Raw genomic sequence first — 25,734 nt, forward strand, 5'->3', positions numbered from 1 at the left:
TCTAAAGACTACGGCCTAAAATGCTAAGAGAGCTCGCGCTCTTGGTCACGTGCCTTCCTCGGTGTCTGCTAGGTGTCAATTCCGTATTTTATGTTAGGCTTAGACGACCCGAAATTTATCTAGACCTTTATATACATTTCTTATATCTATGGTTAGGACCCACACTTTTTGTCATCTTTATTAATGATCTCCCACTCGTGATCAAGGAGTCGTTTTTGAAACTTTTCGCTGATGACAGCAAGGTTGGACGGGGTGTTTCCTCAACGGCCGACGCCTTGCTCCTTCAATCAGATGTAAATGCTCTCGACCTTTGGGTCTGCTCTAACGGTATGAGCTTTAATTCGGCAAAATCATCAGTCCTGCACTGCGGGAGTAATAATCCCCAATTCCAATATCGTCTTGATGGCCGAATTATTGAGTCCAAGCATATCATTCGTGATTTAGGGGTAATGCTCTCGGGCCGCATGTTGGGGGACACTCACTGCAGAGCTGCTTCTGCCCGGGGAATGAGAGCCCTGTACCTATTAAAGCGCTCCTTTTCTTTTTTCAGTGACAAATCTTTTAAAATATTATATAGTACCTACGTCAGTCCCCACCTTGATTACTGCTCAAGTATTTGGTCCCCTCACCTAGTTAAAGATGTTGAGAGACTCGAGCGGGTACAGCGGAAAGTTACAAAATGTGTCTCGGGTTTACGTACCCTCCCCTACACTGATCGCCTTAAACGCCTGGGCCTCTTGTCCCTTTCTGACCGTCGACTTCGCACTGACTTAATCGAGACCTTTAAAATTGTTCATGGCTTATACGATGTGGAAGCCGACCAATTTTTTACGATTAAGTTGACTGGCCGTAAAGCTCCAACTCTGTTCAAAACCAGATGCAAAAGTCTAACCAAAAGGGTCTTTTTCACGCAACGTGTGATTAATGACTGGAATGAGCTTCCCTCGATTGTAAAAGCTAAATCCTCGGTCTGTGCCTTTAAACCCCGTCTGGACAAGTTTCGTGGCTGGACTTTTTAGTCTATCCCGCCCTCTTTATAATACTTCTGTATATATTTTTTGGTTACCTCCACCCACTCTTTGTAAATACCCTTTTCTATTCATTAACTTTCCATAGTGTTTGTGTAAATTCTCCTTTAAGTCTCCCTATTTGTATTTTTGTTTGTATTTCTACTTTCCCTGTTGTACGTTACTAAGTGCGTATTCAGGAGCACAATAAGTGTATCCCACTTTCTCAATCCTAAAATAAAAGTATATTATATGGGGAAGGACAATCATCATACCTTTCTTTGTATATTCATAGTTCATGAAACAGGGGGAACTTGCCCCGTTCGTCCCCCCTAACCAACAGGTCAATGGAACGTGCTCCAATGCGTATAGATCACTCGAAACCATTTTCGCCTGTTTTCTTGTTTTAGCTCGGAAATGAAGCGAAATCTTTGAAATATGTTCCATTTGTCGTTCAATCGGAATGAGATCAATTCGGAGAGTCTCGAAGAGTCAATTGAAAAATGTAATTATAAATTGTTTATTATTTTAAACTCGGAGTTTGTGCACCCCATGGTGCACCCTCTGCTATTGGAATGAAAAGAAAGATAAAATTAAAATCGGTCACGTGACCTTAGTGTGACGATATTGTCGTCTGCTTCATAAAATAGGACTAAAAGACGCGTAGAAAAACTGAAAGAGTTACTAAAATTACAGCCTAGGGTTATTTTAAATATGTAATAATTTTTACAGCTTAAAATGAGAATTCGAACCTAATTTATTTTTATTTCTTTCGAACTTGGGCTATTTTCATAGTTCATGACGTGAAATTAACTACTACGTGAACCTTTTATCTAGTCATCGCGGTGTTATTAATTAACAGATGTCTGCAAGAGGAGGCAAGAAGAGAGGGAAAGTTACTTCTCGCTCTGTTAAAGCTGGAGTTTTATTTCCTGTGGGTAGAATGCACCGTTATTTAAAAATTGGCACGCATCACTTGAGAATTGGAGCTGGTGCCCCTATATATACTGCTGCTGTTATTGAATATCTGACTGGTAAGGTCCGAGTATTTAGCTGTTTGTATCGAATGTTCATTACCATATTCTCAAGCCAACTACAATGAAGCTTTCAATGATACTCACGTAAGGTGCTGACGACTTACTGATAATTTACATTCTTTGGTGATCTTCCAATTCTATCCTGAAAAGTGATATTAAATTAGCTTGCTACATCATGTTATACAAAAATTTATCAAGGTAGTGAAAGTAGGGAACTCAATGCTGATAATTTGGCTATCCCTTGGATGAAATCATATTAGGATAAATTTAAATCTTATATTTACAATTATGACATGTGCTCGATATCACTAGAAATGAAAGGGAAACACAACTTTGGCTAGCAGAAATTATGGAAAAAATATTGCAGTTTCAACACCCCACTCTACTCTTCTTTGAAACCCAAATTTAACTTCAAACAAATTTCTGCCAGGAATTGAGATTTTGGGGTTTTGTATATATATAACTAGTTTGTGGTTTTTATCTCTAGAAATCTAACTCCCTTCTGTAAGCCCTATGCACTTGCATATTTGGGCAATTGTTCGTGCTGATCCAGGTTATTTGAACAGCAATTGATTACTTTTGTTTTGGCAACTATAAATTTTATTAATTGCATTAATCGCATTGTCCTTAAAATAAAGTTCAAGCCTTTTTGTCTTACGGTATAATGTAACACAACTTGTATGTCAGTATATTTCAATAAATTTCATTTGTTAGGTACTTACACAACAAATTTATGCAGGTGTCACCCCTACCCCTTGGATACAAAAAAATGCATGGCTCAGATTAAAAATTAAGCTTTGGCCATCGTCTCAAGAGTTCTCAAAAATTTCAGAGCAAAGAAAAAACACTTTTACACTTAAAAATGCCCTTATAACTAAAATGTGCTTACAGCCTGAAAGAAACTGTAACCATGATTTATTTTGATAAATCATTTGAAAAGAAAGTAGGTTTTTGAGGGCTAAAAGCCTAAACATTTCAAACCTTTCAATTTAATAGAGACAACAAAACTTTATTGACTTTTTATTATCTTTATCTTCAAATTGAATTAAACCTTTGGCTTTTTTTCTGGTTAAGGCAGCTTTTGGTTTTGCAACTTTTTGCCACTCCTTTCAATTATTTTCGGTTAACAAAATTTTAGCAAGGGATGGACTGCACGGTGTGCACCCACCTAATTTTGACACTGAGCTATACATTGAGGATTAGAATAGTAGTCAATTTAAAATTTCGTAAAATCTGCTTTGTTGTATCTTAAAAGGGCTGTATGAATGTTTACCCTAGATACAAATTTTGCACAAAGTCTGAATGTTTAGTGTGGACAAGTACATAAATCTTTCATGGAACTACCCCACTGGCCTTTGCAGTAAAGAGAATGGCATAGGCTCCAAGTTTAACACTGACCTTGATTTTATTAATGCACCTATTAGAACCAAAGATTTTTTAAATTTTGAAATTCATTGGAAATGTTTAATAACTCCATAATTTCAGAGTTTGTTTTCCAAGGGTTAGGTTTGAAACAAATCCCGCTACTGGTAACCACACTTCATATTATTCGTAGCTGTTCTGAATTGGTAGCCAAATGAAAATAAAATTTTAATTGTAAAATCAATCTATGATGAAAATAACAACAGCACTGGCAAAAATTCCAGAAAATGATTTAAGGCTTAAGAAAAATCTATACTACTATCTATCATAAGTCTGTAATTATTTAATCAAATTTTTTCTAAAAATTTAATGTTATATCATTAGTATGATTAGTCTAGTAATTATTTGAGTCTTTTGATGAGTTATTAGTTTTTAGGACAATAATAGGAAATGTTTAGTTTGAATTTGATGGCCAATTCTTCAGAATGTTTTACTTATAATCAGTGGCGCGTAACTAAGGTTTCTGGGGCCCACCCCTTCTTATCACTAGGATCTTTCTGTATAGATTCTTTTGAGACCCATATTTGTGGGCCCTGCCGGGCTGCTATTTACACCACTGCTAATAGTTTTAAAGGGCAACAATAGTGGCTAGGAGAAAATTGCTTAAACTGCACATCAGCGTCATAGGTGAACTTTCTTGGAATTATTTGATGCCACATTAACCCCATTTCGCTTGTGTCACGGTGCAGTTTGAGCAGATTTATAAGGAGACAACCAGAGTTGGTGCTCACAGATTTGGTTCAAAGTTGGGGCATTGTTAGACCTACATGTAACATTCAAAAAGCTAAAGGGAAAAGTTACGCTGGACTTCCGTTTTGCCATGGCAACCAAAAATGTTTCTGACAACTACAAATAAAAAAATTCAACGTAAAATAAAATGGGAAAATTTCAAATTCTAAGGGTATAATTCAAAATATTAGTAAAACTTAAGCTGTGATAACTCATATTTTTGCCAATAAGTCTGAAAATTTCAACATTATATTATCTGAACAATATATAAACAGCCTATTAAATTTTGATAGAAAATGGCGGGTATAAATAAATAAAGTAATCATTAGCTAGGCTAATACCCAAGGCACCACCTTGGGCGCAAGTCATCTAGCGACGTATAATGCCTTTAAACAGGTGGCCGGGTTACAAGGTGTAGGAGGGTGGTGGCAAGCCATCCAAGCCACGCGAGCCAACAGCTCCCTACACTAATTTTTACCGTTAACCTCAACAACTTTTTATGGAATAGGGAAACTGAAGAACTCGCAGGGGAAACCCCTTCAGCCAGTGGGGAGAGATCTGGCAAACTCCACGCAGAAGGAGTAGTTCCGAGTTTTGCACCCAGTGCCACAAGCTGGGATCGAACCCGGCTCCTCTTGCTGCGAGGCGAAAGCGATAACCACTCCACCCCCCCCCCTAAATAAAAATCATGGTCAGATAAGTTCAGTAATTTGTATCCGATTATTCTGAGATTTTCTATGTTACATAATCTACCCGAGTGAATTAGTACTATAGATTTTCATAAAAATCCGATGCCATTTTGCAAAATTTCTGGTATCAATAAAACTCATGGTGCAATAAGTTCCGTTATTATTCGTCGATTAATCAATTTTTCTACATATCTTTTCCCTTTAGCTTTATTCATGTTACATCTAGGTCTAACAATCCCCCAACTTTGAACAAAATCGGTGAGAACCACCTCGGGTCATCTCCTTGTTAGTTTCCCTCACTCCTCTCTTATTGCCCTTTAATGTTAAAATTCAGGTATGGTAATCAGCTTGTTATAGTTCATTTTCTGAACAGTTCAAGTAATCAGTTAAATAGATTAATTCTCACTTCAATTAAGCTGGTGTTCAGTTTCATATTCCAAAAATTACTAATTCTGTTTTTTTTTCATTGTTTTTTTTATTTACAGCTGAAATTTTGGAATTGGCTGGAAATGCAGCTAGAGATAATAAGAAATGTCGTGTTACACCAAGACACATTCTTCTTGCTATTGCAAATGATGAGGAACTTCATCAAGTATGTGAATTTAAAGTAGTACAATTTGCTGAATTGAATCCGTTTTTAACGTATACTGCGATAAGGTGAAAGGGCCTATAAGGGCTAGTTAATGATCACCCCTAAGCAGCTATTATGTCTTGATATGCATTTAAAGTAAAGACCTTTGGTTAAATAACAATGAGTTATTATTACTACTTAAAGAATGCACATAACAAATAAATGAATGAAGTGAATATGCGGTAATCACTGCTACTGGGCTCACCGTCTGATTCCTTCTGCTGTGGGGAGTGCTCTCAAAAGTTCTAGAAATTCTGCAGGTGGAGGTAGCACCATCTTACACTCAATACATCACAGCAGATTTGGTATTTAATTCAGGATCCTTAGCTAAGGGAGCTAAGGTGTTGAGCAAATAAATTACTTGATATAAGTTGTATCAAGAAAACATAGAACACACTAGCTGCAAACAATAGACACACACCGTAGGCATGGCTAAAACTTGTGAGTTTATTACGTAATGTCATTTAAGTGCCTGATTGGTTGTTGTAATTCGATTGAAATTTGAAGAAAAAAAAACAATTCCGGAAATTGGCATCTACTATTTCTAGGGAAAAGTTAATGAGGGGATAATGGAATTGGTTTCTCAAGAAAGTTCCTGTAGGGAATATAATTTATATGAATTAGTTAAACCTGCGATTAATGCTTTAATTATAAGCCATTTGACGACTTAGAACGGTTTAAATCAACCGATACGAGTATATTTTAAGAAGAAAGGACCATGTTTATTTTCCTACATGTGCAAGGCCTAACGATGTAATCGCCTTGAAAGGACAAGAGTGGAAAGAAACCTACTGCGTTTTGAACTTTAGGAGCCAGTTTGGCGGTATTGGTTATGAAATAGGCGTAGTCTCAAATATTATTAACTGTCGGGAGAACTTTCATCACTAATTAAAAAATTAACATCCTATGGGAATTATACAATATGTGAGGGGTTTACGATGGAAGATATAAAGCTGAATCCTGGTGGTACTACACTAACCTCATTAGTACCTAAAACAATTCCATTTTGTCGTTTTGAGGCACCAAGATGCACTAGTCTCATAAATCCTGGTCAAAGTGTTGACAAAAGTAAATGCAGAGAGTGCAAAATTTGGATGAATGGGGTGGTTATAAGTATTAAAAAAAATGAAAGGAAACGTAAACATAATACAACAATTGAAGAACTTAAAATCCCTCAAGAAAAGACTTGTGAACCAGATGTATCACCTAGTGTGAAACTTTCAGTTTTAAGTCCAAGAAGCCATGATGTCCGTATCAAGAGCATTTGCCATAGCTGTATGTTATTGTAAAAGGAAGTTTCATGCCTCCGAGAAAAAATTGCAAATATGACTGTATCACTTTCTGATGACCAGAATAAAGAAATGATTGAAATAGTTAAAGAAAGATCTTTAAAAGATTTTACCCAGGCTCGGCTTCAAGACAGCGGAATCAACCACGATTACCTAGTAGAACAGCGAGATCTTTATGGAAAAATTAAATCGGAACAAACTAGTAAATTTTTTCCAGAACCCCTAGGAGAAGGAATCTTAATATTTGATGAAGTTAGATCTAACTTCATCAAATATTAATATTCCTTCTCGAGTAAACTCCAAAATCATGTGGAATTCCTCGAGAAATAAATTGATTGGTCTGGCAATGACTCATGGTGATTATAGTGAACTGAAGGATATTTATGAACTGCTCAAGGACGACAAAATTGAGAAAAAACCTATCAACTACATTCTCGAGATATTTCGTACTCTTTTGATTTGTACATCTTGTGGACCAGTCAGGAAAGAGGTTAAACTAATGTATTTTATCCATATAGCAGTTTGCTTACATTAAAACTTTTTTCAGGCTTTGCTCTGTAGTTTGTACGATGTTCTAAGAGTTTTCGAATCATATAAATTTAACGTATTGGATGGAGCCAGTGTCAATCTAAGCTTAATCAAGAGTTTGATGCATGTTTCCGGTCCTTTTGGACGTAAAGAAAATGAAGATTTATTTGAGATTCATACGATCAGTCCATGCCGATCGATACAGGCCATTCCACAAAATACATTTTATAATCTGCCCGTCACACCAGGTAAGGGTTTTATAATGACTTTGAAATTTATAAATTAATCACTCGTAATTTTTTTAGCTAAAAAACATGGCAATAATACTCCTCATGGCCAAAAATATAAGGTGGTACGAAGATTTTTGAAAATAACAACATTACCTTTGGTTGGACTGCTATCGAAGAAGTTTATGATTTTGACGTTAAAAGAGCTGGAAATGGCGATGCGAAAAGAGTGAAGAACTTGCTGAAGAGTTACGTATATAAGGATAACTGGACAAGGTATAATAATAATAATATTGTTTTAAGTGTCTTTAAATTTTAGATAATTTACAAATTGGGCTAAGTCGGTTTATTCTTTTAAGGTTAAACGTGCATCCGGCTAAAATCATGCAGGTATTGTCTGATTTCTTTCTCTCGTTAATTTTGTAAGAATCTTTAGAATTGGTACCATTAATACAGACACTTTATCCTACACAACCACGCAATCAAATATAATATCAATTAAATAGTGATATAAATATTAATTATTTAATTTAACTCTTACTGATCACACTTGCATCCCATTTTGGGGGCAAGTGTGATATGGGGGTGGGGTAATTGTGATCACTTGAAATCCTTGACCAATCGCATAAATTACAGAGGTTAAAAATAGTGTCCCGATAAAGCTATATTTTTTTCGTAGATCTAAAATAATATCTTTGTGTGGTCACATTTACTCCTAAAATGCGTTGCAAGTGAGATAGGGAGGTTGGGTAATTGTGATCTTGTGAAATCCTTGACCAATCGCAATAGCGGATAAATATGGTGTCCCAATAAAGCTTCATTTTTTTGGTAGCTGTAAAATAATATCTTCATGTGGTCACACTTACCCCGCACTGCAAATTTTGAAAGACTTTTTTTCTGAGCATGTGCGAATATTGATTTTGGGTTTTCGGGTGAAGTATTGGGTATTAAAAATTTTGCTTTTCGAGTATTGAGTCGAGTATCTAAATTTTTCCGGGTTTTCGAGTATTTAGGCTTAGATTAAAAAAGGGGTTTAGAGTACTCGAGTAACCTCGGGTACTTGAGTAACTTCGAGTACTTGAATAATTATGCTTAGCTAAAAATTATGGTTCGAGTATTCAGTTCTAAATTTTATTAGGAAAAAACAGTTTACTTTCAAAACTGGTGAATTAACACTGAGCCATATTTAAAGCTTTTAAATATACTACACTACTGAGCATAACTTTCCAAACTAAAATTAAACCACCTACAAATGGTTCGTGACTAGTGATTAACAAGCTACCAAAAAGTACTGGGAGTTGAGGGAACTTAAAGTTATGGTTTTGCTTTTGATTTCAGTTTCATTTTGTACCTTTACTTGCTTTTAAAACAATATCCAATCAGGAAGAACCTAAGAATTTATTCTGACTCTTCAACCAATTAGAGGATTAAGGCGGAGCCAAAAAGATGGTTTTTTTTTGGAAATAAACCCCTGTAGCACATGAAGTCGTTTTAGGGTCGGGGTACGGTCGAAAAGTCGCTTTATAGTCGACGACCAAATACCGAACTAAAAAGGTCCGAACGTTTTTCGACACTAAAACCGTAAATCCTTTTTTGGGACTATTTATGGTCGGTATGCCGACCATTATCCGACTTAAAATAGACCTTACATTTAATTAATTCCCCTGTATCGCAAAGAGTCAATTTAAGGTCGCGCTTTGCCAATTAATCGCTCAAAAAAGTGAAACTTTGGCTATTTAATAAAACAAATTGAAATATTTTTAAAATAACTTCCTTTCTGTATTATATTTTTTCTAAAAAGATTTTATATTCAATCTGAGAATTTATAGCCCGCTGTACCGGTAAAATCAAGAAACCACACCAGCGGAGGCCTATCATCAGAATGCCCTACGCCAGCGTCCACAAGCCCGGACAGGTGACAAAACCAGCATGGGTAGCAGAACCCCACTACTGATGGTCGCACCCTCGACGCAAGCCGCTCAACCCAGCAGAAGGTGCAACAATGGGACGACCAGCCCGCCACTTCGCACACAGCAGTGGGATAGAGAACGGATGCTCTAGCAACTCCGGCCGACACCCCACCTACAAAGGCAGGGAGCCAAGCCCTTTGGAGAGAGCACAGCTGGCACCGGAGATCCTGGTGTGACCCAAAAGGCCGGGAGATGGGTCCGCCGCGCCCTCATACGGAGGCCCGCAGCCCCACAGCAGGCAACCCAATCCGCCGAGGCGGCCAGTTTGCCCGGCCCCTCTCCATTAGCCTGGGCCAAAGCCCAGTATCCAGCCCACACCTGACCGAAGTCGGAGGTTGGAGATAGGACCCTTTGGACGGAGCTAACATCTCCCAGTGCGCCACCGCCCTTACGGGTTACAAGAGCCGGACCCCGACTCCCCGGTAAAGCCACCAGTTATTGCACACTCCGACCCCTTGAGGGCCGACATAATGATACAGTACATTCTAAGTCGGGATGACGTCGTTTCGGAGTTGGTGCTTAGGTCTATTAAAAGGCGGTAAAGAGTCGACGTTTCGTAGGCGGCCGACCCTTTTACCCCTAGGACATTTCGACCCTAAATCCAAAGATTGGCCTACTTTAGTGTTAGTACCCTTTGCCGACGTCGGCCCGACTCTAATTTGCTACAGGGGAATTCATAAAACGTAACGGGTTTTTTTTAATATCCCGCTGAAAACTCGCGGGTAGGGCCTTTGCAAAAATTGGCCTGTCAGGTACCCGAAAATCTAAGCCTATGCTCTGAGTTTAGACCCAAAACTTTTTCGTTTTTTTTATAAGAATTTTCGGGTATCTAGTCGAGTACCAGACTCAATTTTCGATTGAGTACTCGATTAAAATCGGGTACTCGCACATGCTTACTTTTTTCAGATAAAATTTTGAAAACCTCAAAATATTAGCAAAAACACAAAATTTTTGTAGCAGGTAAAAGGTTAAGCAGACTACAAAATACCAAAATGTCAGTTAGAACTTTTCTTTTGGGTAGAAGAGTATAACATTTTTTCAACTAAAAATTTTTAAAAACTAAATTTAATTTAAATTAATATTGAAAATATACAAAATGTGTAAAATTAAGCATATTTCATTATCTATTCATCAATTATTTTGTTATAATAATATTTGGGGAAATAATAAGTGATCACACTTATGTCCATCAACCCTATAACAACTTTGATGTCTTCTGTTTTAAATGTTTACAGCAAGAAGTAGTGCTTTCCGCATTGTATCAAATTGCCAATCCATCAACTACCCCACCATAAGCTAGAGCTACTGAAATTATGACTCCACAGTATCTGAGCAACTGCAATCTAATATTTGAGCATGTGATTTTGGATAAAACATAAAATGTGACGTCTGTAAATGACCCTTTCTTTGAAAGTATTTTGAAAGGTTACAAATTCTTTGTGGATTGGATAAATAAGTTGTTAGGTAAAACAGATGGAATTTTGAGTTGTATCGAAGAGTTAATTTTTTTTCACATTTATGTAGAAAATACAGATTTTTGCGCCACATCAAAGGACCAAAAACTATTTATATTGTGGCAGACATGGGACCTATTGAGGGTGATGGTTTTTGGTTTCAATGGATTTGCTAAAGACATCTCAGAATTCCCAGGAAGATTTATAATACCTATAAAGGTTAATGGGAGTGCACTAGAATCTATATTTGGACAACTTGGCTTTACATCGGCAGGAAAACTGACAGGAATAAATTATAGTCATGCGCAAAGGAGTTTGTTAGTAAAGTATGACATTCATGGAAAAAAATTTACCAAGGATGATTATAGAAAAGCCCCAATAGCCATTGCGGCAACCGAACTAAGAAGAAGTAATCAAACCTGGAATTGATTTGAATGAATTAAAGCAGATTGAAACCTTTCAATTGGTTAGCTAAGCCCAACTTTCATTGAAAATTTGCAAAATTAACAAAGTTAAGTTTTGAATAAATAATTTACAAAACTAATTTCCTTGGAGCTGTTTTTTTTTCTATAGCTTCTTTTCTTATCACTTGTTATTAGTGGTGTTTCTGGACAAGCGAATGTGTTCTTAATATTCATGAAAGCTTTTCTCTCGGGGGAGACTTTTTTGGTTTGAATCTTGCTAGCTTTTTTGGATGAAGATTCTGACTGACTAGGGTTTTCAGACTCTTCTCCGATATAATTGTTAATGACAAACTCTATTGTTTCTTGTACCAAATTGTAGAAAATCTGACTAGATTTATTGGAACCTTTAAATGAATTTTTGGCAAGGTGAAAGGTTTCTGAAGGAACATTGCTTATCACATTGCATAAAATCTCACTACACATATTACTGCTTTGACTTGGAACTTTCGGATGAGGACTAGGAACTATAATATGAGATTCAATTTCCTGACTAGGTTTTTCTTTACTGAATATCTGAATAACTAAGTCTAAAGAAGGACGACTAGAATTCCTTTTCTTTTAGTTTTTTGAAACTTTTTTCAAATCGTCTATCAACATTGAACCACCTTTTCCTATATTATACTCCACACTGTCTTTAAATTTGGAACTAATGAAATCCCAATACCTGGCATGGCACATTTTTGAGATAAGCTCAACTGCGAATAAATTAACAAAGTCATGCTTATCTATCAGCATGAATATTTCAGCTGTCAATTGCATAACAAGCTCTTGGTCAGCCTTTAGGTTTGGACACGTTTCCTAAAAAACATATACTCCACCTTAGGCCACTTAAGTTATTGCTTTTTGATAATACTCAATGGTAAAATATTCCTTGTTAAAACTTTCTTTGATTTTTAAGTCAAATTTCCAAAGAAATTTTCTGAATTGAGGTTTAAACCACCACCATCCAATTCTTTGAGGCAAGGTGGTAGAAATTCACTCTTCCGATCAAACTCAGTCAGATATTCTTGACAGAGAATATGAGCAATAGCATCTCTGAAATTAATTATTTCTAAAAGTAAATGTCAAATACATTATAGCATTTAGTCTAAATATATTTCAACTTATTCTTATTTATGAGGACAATGACATACAAGTGCCTGATGATTGTAAAACCAAAGATAAGTTGCAATTAATGCACTCCACCTTTTCTGTAGCATTTAGACTATTAACTTGAACAACTAAAAGCAAAACAATTTATAAAATGGACCATTCCTGTAATCTACACAAGAAAAATGTATCTTACTTGATGATAGAAATTTGACCAATTTTAAGGCTCCTTCCAAAGCATAAATTCCTTCTTCGTTGTAGACAATCATGAAGTCTGTCGTCAGAGCCGGCGTTAGGGGGGTGGGGTTAGCAGGGCAAAAGTAACCCGGGCCCCCGCTCCCCCAGGTGCCTTACTAAATTTTTTTGACTATTTGAAAAAATACAAGTTTTTGAGTAAAATAATTTGGGGGTGGGCCAGGGCCTGAGAACGCTTGCATTCCTATAGGAATTTCAGACCCCAGGTAACGACAGACAGGGCCGGCGCTATAGTAAAGTTTAAAAAGTTTCCTGCATTTTTCCCACAAAAGCCTAACTAATAATTTAAAATCCGTTCCTTCAGTTTCATCCCAAAATTCCATGACTTTTAAGCCTACCACTGAATGTTTTGGCAAAATTGCACTACAGCGGCCTCATGTAATTTCGTGTTTTTTTTTGGTGGAGAATGTAGCACTTGACGCGTAGATTACGAAACTAATTTTTTTTGGGGCCGCAAATGATAATTAAATTAATTAACTTAATGTTAAAAATGTACTAATTTTAGGGAATTACCATGTTTTTGAATTTTTGGGTGGCGGAGAATGTAGCACTTGACGCGTAGATTACGAAACTAATTTTTTTGGGCCGCAAATGATAATTAAATTAATTAACTTAATGTTAAAAATGTACTAATTGTAGGAAATTACCGTGTTTTTGTATTTTTGGGTGGCGGAGAATGTAGCACTTGACGCGTTGATTACGAAACTTTGGTTTTTGGGTCGAAAATGATAATTAAATTAATTAACTTAATGTTAAAAAGTTAGTAGAGTGGAAACCTAAACAAACAGTAACAAGCCGTGGTGTAGGCGACAACCCGACGAAGATAATTACTTCCAAAACACGTAAAAGACGTTACTAAACTCCCCGTATTGGCGCCTGACGGCGCCGCGCACTCGCTTCGCTCAAGCGCTGGGGGCGCGCAGCGCCTCCCCAACCCCATACTAAAAAAAGCGATGGGCCATCTATAACGCGACCTAGAGGACAGTACCAAGCCTTACGCATCAAGTATATAATTTTAATCTCAATCAGAAACAAAGTGGCCCAATAATAGAAAACACCGAGAAAATGAACAAAAACTGTAATTGATTTTATACAAAAAGGGAATATCACGTGGAATTCATTAGGACACCGAAACTGTGTTGCCGGCGAACACACGACGGAAATAAGTACAACAAAACACGTGCAAATACCCAAAAATTAGAAATTTAAAATTACATTAAAAAATTAAATAATCATTTGCGGCCAAAATAAAAATTACTCTCGGCGTCTACGTGATAAGGTCTATCAGGCGCAACCAAAATTAATATAAAATTCAATGAAAATGTGAAATTTTTAAAATTAAAAAAATTAAGTTAAACAATTAAATAATCATTTGCGGCCAAAATAAAAATTACCCTCGACATCTACGCCACAATGTCTATCAGGCGCAACCAAAATTATTATAAAATTCAATGAAAATGAGAAATTTTTAAAATTAAAAAAATTAAGTTAAACAATTAAATAATCATTTGCGGCCAAAATAAAAAATACCCTCGACATCTACGTGACAAGGTCTATCAGGCGCAACTAAAATTAATATCAAATTCGATGAGGCCGCTGTACTACACTTCACCCAATGTTTTTGAGAACCAACAAACACTTCTTCGTTATCTTTAAGTATATGTTTATCATATTTTTTAGTGGTGTGCGAGTACTCGAAAATTGCGAGTACTCGTTATCGAGTCCGAGTCAGAATACTCGGACTCGGAATACGTAATTTTATTACTCGCACGGGTACCCGATTCCCACGAAAAGGGTACATAATTACTCGAAGCGGACTCGAGTAAATAGATAATTTGAAAATTACCCGGCGTGTCTAATATTACTCGGCGAGTCCATTATTATTGGGCAAGATTATTTAAACAGCGGCAAATAAATTTCAGACGAATTGGCCACGATAACTTAGGACTCAAATTGAACTCGATAAAAATTACGACTCGAATTGGACTCGTTAAAAACATTCTGGACTCGTATTGGACTCTAAAGCTTTAAACCTAATTCTTTAGGACTCTAGGACTCGATCAAGTCCTTAATATTTGGACTCGAGGACTCGCGAGTCCAAGTTTCTAAGACTCGAGACTCGACTCGAATTTCAAAAAACAGGACTCTCACACCCTTAATATTTTTCTAAAAATTGTCTAGTTTTCAAACTCATTTCACTAATTTTAAAATTAGTTTTTCATCTAAAAGATTTATATCAATTGGTATTAATATTTTTTCACTGACTTCCTTTCTCTGCCATTTTCCGCGTCTACCTTAAGCCTTGTTTTCTTAAGCGGACGACTTTTAGAACTTCCGTTAGTGACGTTAAAGACAGCGACGTCAATGGAGCTAGGCCCCGCCCTGCATGTGTGCCTATAGTTTGAACAGCTTTGGCTGCGATGGGCATTCCAAGTGTGTCTTTCTATGTTTTCTTGGTTGTATTGAGTGGGGTGAGTAATCCAAGCTCTTCGTTGAAAGGTTCATTGTGCATCACTTGATGTACATACCCTTCTGCAATATGTAGCTTGGGGCACCCTCTGTAACATTTCACTGGAGTTTAAATAGTGTTGTGGCTCGATCTATTTGTGAAAGACATGTTTTCCTGTGTTATGAGTCTAATACATTTTTTAATTTTCTTTTATTTTTAACTAGCTTTTACGGGGTGTAACTATTGCTTCAGGGGGAGTCCTGCCAAAGATTCACCCAGAGCTTCTTGCTAAAAAGAAAGGGAGTAGATTTGTCATGCCATCCCCTGCTCATTCTTCACAAGGAGCATCTAGTTCTGGCTTGCCAGTAGCGAAAAAGACCAAATTGTTACCTCCAGTGTCTCCTGGAAAAAAAAATCCTATACTTCCACCTATTAAGAAAACCCCTGTATCAAAGACTGTAGCAAAAACGCCGAAAAAGGTAATTATTTACATCTGACTCTTATGAAAACAGTACCTTTTAACTTTTTTTAGTAAAGATATTCGTTATTCTTCAGGCTGGTGTCTTCCTCTATTTTCCATCTTGATTTTTTCACTTAGAAACACTGTTGTTAAGTGTGTTAAGGGTCATTCCATGACAAATCAGCCTTTTTTTTTTTTTTTTCAATTTGTCCAACGGGTCTTAGATTTCGCTAAAATTCGGTTTTTAGGGTAATTTTGGACCAAAAAGCCGATTTACATATTATTTTTAATGAACTACAAACGGTTTTGGAGATATTTGATACCAAATTTGGCCAAAAATGGGAAAGTGACCATGGCATCTAAAGTCAAAACTTCATATCTTTTGATATAAAAGTCCAATTTTAACCAAAACAAACTTATTATATAGACATTTTTACTTTCTTTTCCAATAAAAATCCAGAACATTCTAAATTGAACCATTATTTATGAAAATTCAGATTGAATCATTTGACCTTTGACCTTTACTTGTTACTCAATTTTTAAAAATATTTTAATAAATTTTTTCGAATTCCCAATAGATAATGTTGAAACCCCAATATATTATTTTAAGTTTTTGAGAAAAAAAATTATTTTCTACACCACCTATCAACCAAGTAAATACCTCACATTTTTTCAAACACAAGAGCCCTTTTTTTAATAGTGTTTAATTATTATTTGCTTTCATTGAAATTTTAATTTTTTTGGTATTCTTTGCTAGTAGTATACTTTTACCTTAGCCTAGTTATCTAAAACTGCGTTCAATTTTGCACAACATATTGTCAGATGGTACTCAGAATTGATCCTTAATTAAAGGCTGGGAATAATAATCCAAATGACCATTTTGACATATGCAGGATACCTTTATATCGCCGAATTCATGCGAAAGTTTCTCAACTACTGCTATAGCGTAATGGTTTTCATAAACATGATACAAAATCACCAGTAGATATTTCACCAAAGACATGTGGTAATTCGAGACTCATTGCCCTGAAGGTTTTCATATCTTTCATTGACGAAAGAGCTGCGGCATTTACTTGGTCAATTGGTGTTGTAGAAAATCATTTTTTTCTCAAAAACTAAAATCAATATATTGGGGTTTCAACATTATATATTAAAATTGCAAGTTCTCTCCCCACTGGTTTATTGGTTTTCCCCTTCCATAAAAACTTGTAGAGGTTAACCGTAATAGTTAGTGTAGGGATCTGTTGGCTTGCGTGACATGCAGGGCTTGTCACCACCCTTCTAATAATAATAATAATAATAATAATAATAATATGCGTTGTAACCCGGCCACCTGAATTAATGGCCTTAAAAGTCGCTTGATTACTTAGGCCTAAGGCGGTGCCTTTGGTATTAGCGTAGCTGATAAATCACGGTTGGGAAATTTGAAAAAATGTATTAAAATATTTTTAAAAATTGAGTAACAAGTAAAGGTCAAATGATTTAATCTGAATTTTCATAAATAACGGTTCAATGTAGAATCTTCTAGATTTTTATTTGAAAAGAACGCAAAAATGTCTTTATAATAACTTTGTTTCGGTTGCAATCAGACTTTTATATCAAGAGAGATGAATTTTTGGCTTTAGAGGCCATGGTCACTTTTTTACATTTTTGGCCAAATTTGGTATCAAATATCTCCAAAACCGTTTAAAGTTCCTTAAATAAATTTGGAAATCGCCTTTTTGGCCCAAAATTACCCTTTAAACCAATTAAATTTTAGTGAAATCTAAGACGGTAGGGTGGACACCTCTGGTTGATTTGTCATGGAATGACCTTTAAGATAAATTAATTTTATTTATAGCAGCCAATTAAAGAAGCTGCAACAAATGCGGTATCTTCAGCAGTTAGCGGTATCACTGTTCTCTCCGAGAAAAAGCTATTCCTTGGCCAAAAGGTATGGTTTTATTACTTTTAACTTAATAATTTAAAAAATTATACTCCTAGACATAATCAAGGTTAATGTGTTAAAATTCTTGTAGGTGGTAAAATAATTTGAGACTGTAAAATAATAAATGGCTTTCGAGCCTCTGAAGTTATTTGGGGGTAGGAAAGAAGGGGAACATTTTGTGACAGCATGGCTGCCAGCCTCACTGCTTCGGGACTTCATTGGTCACTGAAGTCATTTCAACCGTTTTTTACGTCTATTTTGATTCGACTAAATTTATATTTTTTTTTAACAAATTCCCAGTTATAGGTAAATTTACAGCTAAACAACCATTTTGTCAAGCTTTTATTTGCGAAGTATAATGGTCAGTTTACTTAGATGGCGCCACGTACTCCACGACTAATTATGAATTAGTTATTTGCTACTCTATGACAGTCAGAAATTGGTCTTTGCACCAACCAATCCATATCTAGTGTCCAGTTTTAAAGTAAAATGCTTGAAAAAATAAAGTTTTTTTTAATTTTAATTTGAAAGTGGCAGTGAAAGTTAAAAAAACTACCCCATTGATTTTACCATCTATTAAATATAGCAAAATCAAGTTTACAACATCAACTGTATTCCTTTTTCAGGCCAGTGCTCGAAATGCACTTATTCATGAACCAGAACGTGTTTCTTTTCAAAGCTTCCGATTATTCTGAAAAACAGGAGCTGTGCATTATAAAATAATTTTTACGAACCAGAACAATATGAAGAAAAACTTATGAAAAGGAACGACGTTCCGGTCCATTTTAAGCACTGTTTCAGGCTATTTATTATTGGTCATTTATAGCTAGTCTGCAATAGTGAACTCTTCAAATACTGTTCATAAATAAATTTAAGACTTAATAGTATTACTAAAATTGTATTATTATAAGGAAAAACTTTTAAAATATTCCGAAGATCAGCAACAGCATTTCAATTTTAGTTGCTCCCAACCCCTTAACCTAGAGGAAGAGACCTTTAAAGCTACTTCATTTTGTTAAATATCAAAACGGCTACCAGCTAGTCTAAGTTCTATTAAATTTTCTATATCAGTAAAGGCTGTGGCTTATACAGGGTGTTACCTAAAAAATGGACCAGGGCGAATATCTCAATGTGTTTTAGCTACGATTTTGAAATTTTAGGTTGTTATAGAGTGCTCAGGGGGTCAACCAACTATGAAAATGTCAATGACCTTGAACCATGTCTTCAAGGTCATTCGAAAATTAACTTGGGAACCGTAAGAGCTACCAAGTTAGTTCCAATTCGAAAGTTGCTCCCCGTCATATTTTATGGTTAACTAGCTTTGACTCGGTCTGATTTGCGAAATAGGAAGTTGAGCAATGTTAGGCCAAAATCAAGAAGGCCGTTAAGTTGATAACGTGTTAAAGACGATGTTCAACTGATACCTTTAAAGGTACTCTTGTTAGAGTACTGGAATTTGTTAGACAACCTCATCGTGGTTGAGGGTCTTCAATTTGAAAATTTCCGCTCCCAAAACTCGTCTTCTACACGTTATCATTTCTCGACTTCCTATTTCGCAAATCAGATCGAGTCAAAGATAGTTAACCATAAAATGTGACGGGGAACAACTTTCTAATTGGAACCAACTTCGTAACTCTTACGGTTCTCAAGTTAATTTTCGAATGACCTTGAAGACATGGCTCAAGGTCATTGAAATTTTCATAGTTGGTTGACCCCCTGAGTGCTCTATAAAAACCTAAAATTTCAAAATCGTAGCTAAAACACATTTTGAGATATTCGCCCTGGTCCATTTTTCAGTTAACACCCTGTATATAGCCTTAAAAGGTAAACGTCCAATTTAGTTGGACCACTTTGGTTGCTGTAGCAGTGACGGCGATTCCGTGGGGGCTCTGGGGCTCGAGCCCCTACAGGGAAAAGAAACAAGGGCAGAAATAAAATTGAGGAAAACTAGCAATCAGGGAAAAATTTATAATCCCACTGTCTTTACTTGGGTCCGAATTCAGTCTTTTTACAGAAGTTATTTTGAGATTGCCGATGTGAGTAGCATTAAGATGATATAACCGTAAAACTGATTTCGATAGATTCGTCCAAACAGAAAATTGACCCGTCGTGTACCCTATTTTACCTAAAATACGTTCGTTAAGTATGTTGCCAAGAAGGGCTTAATTATCTAGCCATGTACACAGATATTTTTCTAAAGAATCGACTTAACTTTTATTATCAACGTATTCATTGATGGATGAGATATTAGAAAGAATACTTTAAAAAAATATATATAGTAATAAAAATTTAGAGCTGTACATTTTCTTGCTCTAGTTTTAAGTATAAGAATTTTTGGATGAAAAAATAATTGACCGTGCCCCTACATAAATATTTTCCGATCGCCGCTGCTGTGCTGTTGTAAACTTGATTGAAAGTTTCATTCCATTTTACTAAACATATTGGTGTTAAAAAAATTAGAATCGACTTAAGTTTCCTCTCAAACCTATTCCTTTTCTGGACTCCATTTATCTTTTTGTCAGTACTTAAACCTTGATTGTAGAAACATAATAGTGACTTAATTTCAGAAATCCTTTTTCTATTTGGAAATCTTAGATTATTAGGCTAACTGCATATCCTACACCATTAAATATGGCATTTAGTTGTTTTATATGACATTGATTTGAACCTAAATGTCTTTAGATGAAAATAAGTCGACTTAAGGAGACTCTTAAGTTCAAAATTTGTTGTGGAATATTATTATTGGAGTTGGACGAGTTGCGTAGCGAGGGTTTGTGGCGCCATGGGCAAATCTCTGAAATGGTGCCCTTTTGCTTTAAAAATATATAAAATTCCACTTTGTTCGTTGACAAAAAGGTTGTAAAACGTTTTTTGGCGCCCCCTAATGAATGGCGCCCCCTAATGAATGGCGCCCGGGGTGGATGCCCCACCTGCCCTCCCCTCGCTATGCCACTGAGTTGGACTGAAATTTAGTTTAAGCTAGAGCTTCAATTGTCACATTTCTTATGCCATTTAGCCACAAAATACTGTAAGTGATATAGGGCCAGATAATCAGGAAACTTGGGACATCCTGTACTTAAAAGTTTTTACTGGGACTGCTGAAAGGTTTTTTCAAATTGGTACGAATGTAATGTTTTATCTTTTGTAGTTGACAGTTATACAGGGAGATATTGTGAATGTTGCTGCTGATGCAATTGTAAATCCCACCAATGCTTCTTTTTATCTTGGAGGTGAAGTTGGTATGTATTAACTCTTAATAGTTTTCTGAGGGATAGTAATGGTACTTAATGAGAATATGACAAATTAGTAATTAATGTTTCTATAAGGGTTGACCAAAACTGATTAAAAGTGGTTTAAACCAGTAAAAAGTAACAAAAAATATCTCATTCAGTGGGTTTCACAAGGATTGAGTGTAGCTCAAACTTTCTATGGCTTGAAACTATTTTAAGAAAAATCAGTTACAATTTTCAATAGTCATTGGGTAGAAGAGGAAATCCTATACTTTTCAAAATAAATGTAAAAACATAATGCTAGTATTAAGTATGGTTTAAGTTCACTGCAGCATCTCCAAAATACTTCTAACTTGGATATTCATTTCATTTTTGAGATTTTCCAACGGTATTGTGCTGGCCACAGAAGCCAAGAACCAGTGAAGTTATGTTCTTGATGCAGTCAAAGTCAACCTTAAAATGAGCGTTCATCACATGTGCTTTGTTTAAACACTTCGTATATAACCCTTAATGAAAAAAAAGTTTCAGCTAACCTACAGTATTCTAGACCATAATTAGCAATACCCTAAAAACCAGAGTGGTAATCTTTTTTGGCATAAATTTTTCTTAAAATGTGTATGAAACATTTTTTAAATTAAGCTTTGCCGAAACATTTCGTAGGAAAGTTAAGGGTTTTAGGAATGGTTGTAAAAACTTAAAAATAATTGGAAATGAACAAAACCCAATTGTTTTGAAAAATATTGTAAATTTTTTAATGAAGTATTTCAAAAACTGCATTAAATCAGTGTGATGTTGAAAAAACAACTGTAGCATCTTTTTTGTGATAAGAAAATTGTATTTTAATATTAAGGTCAAGCATTGGAGAAAGCTGGAGGAAAAGATTTCCAGCAAGAAGTTAAAGATTTATTTGCTTCAAATGGAGCACTGGATGTTTCTAGTGGTATGTTAACTAAACATTAGTAAATTTTAAAACTATAATGGATCTATAGAGTTTTTAGGAAAAGAAATGTATTGTTGGAGATCTTTTAGGAACAAATTTAAAAACTGAACTAAAAATGTATGTATTGATATTTAGGAAGAACGTGATGGGCATCATTGTTGAATTTTCCCTGAAACTAGAGGGGGCTAGGAATGTCATATGTATGCCAATCAAGTTGGAAGACGTCAGTTTTATTCAAGCAATGAGATTCTGGGCTGATTTAATTTTTTCAGGGGGAAAAGGCTTACTATTTGCACGGGAATTGGGAGCAGTGCTAAATACGTCTCAACATAGTAATTGTCTTAAAGTATAAAAACATACACTCTTGGTTTTGCCTTATTAGCACATCCCTGACCTTTTTCTAATTGGAAAAGCGTGGGAATTTGAAAAATACGGTTACAGTTGATTTGTTTTTCCCTTAAAACCAAATTTATCTTTCTAGCTTAAGAAACTAAGTAACTTTCTAGGCGCGGCTCTATAGAGAACAACCATGGGTTAATTTCCTTCCCCTCCTCTCCAAAATAGTAAATATTTACCAATCATTTTTAAATTTTGAATAACCATGTGCAATTATCATAATAGTTTACCTACTCACTTAGCAGTGAATAGAAAAATACTGTGGGTTCAATGATATTAAGACAAATTTTCACTGAAATACACAATTTTGACAATTTAAAAGTGAATTCAATAAAACAAACTTTTGGCTACTTCTACAAAATTTCATAGCCCATTTAATTTCAGAACCATAAACCATTTTACAAAAATTGACCTTGTTTCTAATTTATTCCAGGCTAATCGAGGGATTTATTAAGTTTTAATTTGAGATCATTGACAGCTTGATGAATAAATGGCGTGCCAAATTTGTTTTGATTCAACTTTAAAATTTTCTGGACACATTTAAAATCCATTCTTTTCAGTGTAACAAATTTTGTGACACTTAAACTTTGATTTTAACATTTATACATTTGACTTACATTATTTATTAATTTTTAGCGGCTATCTCCATGGGACAAAATTTTCTGGCAAAATATGTTATTCATTGTAACATTCCAAACTTTACGATTGCAAATTCAAGTGACTTATTAGAAAAAGCTGTTAAAAACAGTTTTTCTTTAGCTGATGAGAAAAATTTAAAGTCTATAGCAATACCATCCTTAGGAAGTGGAAAGTAAGCTACAAATTTCATTCATTGTAATTTTATTTTATTTTCTTTTTGGTGTCCGTTCGGTTTTGTTTCCATCCTTGGAACTTTTAATTTGTGCCTGGAATTCATTCAACGTAATTGTGTTTCTACGCATGTCAACTGTCCATAGCGGCCGTATGTAAAGCCTTCAACATAGCTGCAAAGTTAATCATTCATTGCAATGGACCTACTATAAGAGAATCCAACTTTGAAGATCGTTTGGCTCTTACTGTTAGAAACTGCCTTCTTCTGGCTGATAAAGAAAATCTTAAATCCATAGCTTTGCCAGCTATTGGCAGTGGCCGGTAATATATACGCTATACTTATTTAAGTATAAATAATAATTTAAATTTAATAATTGAATAAAATTTCATGTGGCAGTGAGTTACACTTATTAAATTAAGTCTGTTAGACAAAACCATATTATAGTCCGGTAAAATTCAATGCTTAAAATATTGATGCTAAAACTCAAGGGGATAACCACTTCTGTATGCGTATTCTATTTAGTACAGTCAAAGCTACAGGCTTGTACACCGATTACACATAGTGATCAACCCCTCGCAAAACTACTATATACTTTATAATTATTTTCACATTATTTAATTTATATTCTTTATTTTTTTAACTGCTGTTCAATTTCTTATTAAATATTATTTTATAACTTCTATAAGGTTAACAAACAATTTCAACAGTCATACAGTAAGACTATTTCCCTCTAATTTATCTTCTCATTGATTAGAAAGTAGAACGATTATTACTTTGAATTACAGCTCAAGCAGTGTGTCTGGAATTACTTTTGAGTGGTTTTTATTGTACAAGTATAATTGTAATTATAAACTGTTAAACGCATTTTACGTAGTTACGTATTACAATGAAAGTCAATAGAATTGAATTGATTTTATGAATAGCAACTGCATCATCTAAGAAAGATAAATATTTTAAGTTTGCATTTCTGGCTGTAGGTTCGTGTAGACTTGAGTTTGATTGTTATTAATGTTAAATCATGTTCAAAGGGTTGCATTTTGTAAGAACTTAACAACCCTTCTCAAATTTCTCTTCTGCTGGTTTTCTTTTTTTTTTAAATTACGTATAATTTTTTTTTTTTAGTGCTGGATTTCCGAAGCAACAAGCAGCGCAAATAATATTAAAAGCGATATCAAATTATTTTGTAAATGTGATGTCTAGTTCCTTGAAACAGATATATTTTGTTCTCTATGATATGGAAAATATTGGGGCTTACACAAGTGAACTAGCAAAATTAGATTCTTAATAAACATTCAGGTAAGACAATCATAGTTATTAAACACCATAGCCAGTGCTTGAAATGGACTTCCTTTCAAAGCGTCGGATTATTTTGAAAAACGGGAGCTGTTCAGTAAAGAATAATCTTTATGAACCAGAATGATTTGAGGAAAAACTTTTATTAAACGGTTCGGCTTTCGTGCCATTTCAAGCACTGACCATAGCAGGATATTTAATTTATTTGCATGGAGGTTCTTGAAATGATTTATATAGTGTTTGTACCTTTAAAGTAGTTTTTAACTGCTAGTTTTTACTACTAGTGTAACTAGTAAAATTAAAATAGTGTGGCCCTTTAGTTATCAAAAATAGTTTTTGTGTGGTTTGAATCCCAGTGCTTAATTAAATGTTAAATGTTTTTAATTTTAGATTGTAGGAGATAAAAGGATATAAATATTATACAGATGTATAAATGAAAAAATTTTTACATGAAATTTCATCTCTCATCATATAGCGAGTACACTGCCAATAGACAATTATTAAACTTTCACATATTTCATCAATTAAATTTTTTTGGTTAAATGGATTTTCACAGTTGGTGTAAATTGCATATTGAAAAACTGCAATATATTTGTGATTTTTTCTCTATTTATATATATATCAATCATTGATGTGATTTTGTAAGATAAGTAAATAAAAATTAGGTGTGTGCAAAATATTTGGTGACAACGAATAATTCAACCAAATATCAAATTGAATATTTGATTCGTCAAATAGAATCTAGCTTAAAAAATTTGTAAATATTTGATTTTCCTGATCAAATAGTTTAATATTTGAAAGGGGGTTATAAAGTATATCATTATCAAATAGTCGTAAACTAGTCAAATAACGGAGTATGACCTAGGTAATTCTGTAACCTCATGAGGTTTTCTGTACCTAATTAAATACTTGATTATCCTTATGAACCATAATCTGCAGTTAACCAACCTATCGCTACTTTGAAATATTTACTGAATAGTTCTTTTTATAAATGAAAATGACGCTCTTAATGTCACGAGAAATAGCTTAATAAAAATGTTTCCACCTTGTACTAGAATATCCATTGTTGCTCGTAACATTATCAGCTGTTTGTAGAATTTTGAAATGGTAACATTTTCTTACGCCTTGATAAAATCAATTATTTAGTTATTGGCAAGTCATTGGTATAGTTTTTTTATTCCATGGTTATGATATTAAGAATTTGATTTGATTATAACGCGAGTCAAGTGACTGAAATAAATCCTTTTTTTATTTTCATGTAATTATTAAACAAATACGAAAAGTTAATCGATATTTAACATATTTGGTATTTGATCAGTAAACTGGTCAATAGTTTTCCCTTAAAATAACTATACAAATTCAACGATTTCAATATTCGCTTTGGTATTTGAAGTGCTTAAAAGAATTTTACATAAGATTCTGTCCCAAAAAAATGGT

At 34.7% G+C, this 25,734-nt stretch overlaps 2 protein-coding genes and 1 long non-coding RNA gene across 5 annotated transcripts; all 3 read left to right on the forward strand.

Annotated features, from left to right (window-relative positions):
* Positions 1–1,641: 1,641 nt before the first annotated feature.
* LOC149940275 (core histone macro-H2A.1-like) lies at positions 1,642–25,734 on the forward strand. 3 transcript variants are annotated; one of them, XM_090177198.1, is made up of 10 exons: positions 1,642–1,723; positions 1,803–2,041; positions 5,370–5,476; positions 15,465–15,719; positions 17,541–17,633; positions 20,776–20,866; positions 21,708–21,797; positions 22,830–23,004; positions 24,127–24,300; positions 24,688–25,734. In XM_090177198.1, exons 2-9 carry the CDS (start codon positions 1,870–1,872, stop codon positions 24,287–24,289), a joined length of 1,146 nt encoding a protein of 381 aa, XP_090033324.1. In that variant the 5' UTR covers positions 1,642–1,723; positions 1,803–1,869; the 3' UTR covers positions 24,290–24,300; positions 24,688–25,734. The 3 variants fall into 3 exon arrangements, with proteins under 3 accessions (XP_090033324.1, XP_090033323.1, XP_090033325.1); XM_090177197.1 differs by having other exon boundaries at positions 1,680–2,041; XM_090177199.1 differs by lacking the exon at positions 22,830–23,004 and adding an exon at positions 23,150–23,324 and having other exon boundaries at positions 1,680–2,041.
* Positions 7,139–9,637, forward strand: LOC149940276 (uncharacterized). The gene is made up of 5 exons (XM_090177200.1): positions 7,139–7,294; positions 7,352–7,580; positions 7,638–7,835; positions 7,919–7,949; positions 9,389–9,637. Exons 1-3 carry the CDS (start codon positions 7,151–7,153, stop codon positions 7,790–7,792), a joined length of 528 nt encoding a protein of 175 aa, XP_090033326.1. The 5' UTR covers positions 7,139–7,150; the 3' UTR covers positions 7,793–7,835; positions 7,919–7,949; positions 9,389–9,637.
* Positions 9,727–11,421, forward strand: LOC149940277 (uncharacterized). Its single transcript, XR_016481128.1, has 3 exons — positions 9,727–9,951; positions 10,765–10,993; positions 11,054–11,421. It is a non-coding gene; the product is annotated as an uncharacterized LOC149940277 (long non-coding RNA).

This window comes from Leiobunum rupestre, chromosome 6, assembly GCF_980474605.1.
Source record: "Leiobunum rupestre chromosome 6, qqLeiRupe1.1.hap1, whole genome shotgun sequence".
In the NCBI taxonomy this organism is placed as follows: Eukaryota; Metazoa; Arthropoda; class Arachnida; order Opiliones; family Sclerosomatidae; genus Leiobunum; species Leiobunum rupestre.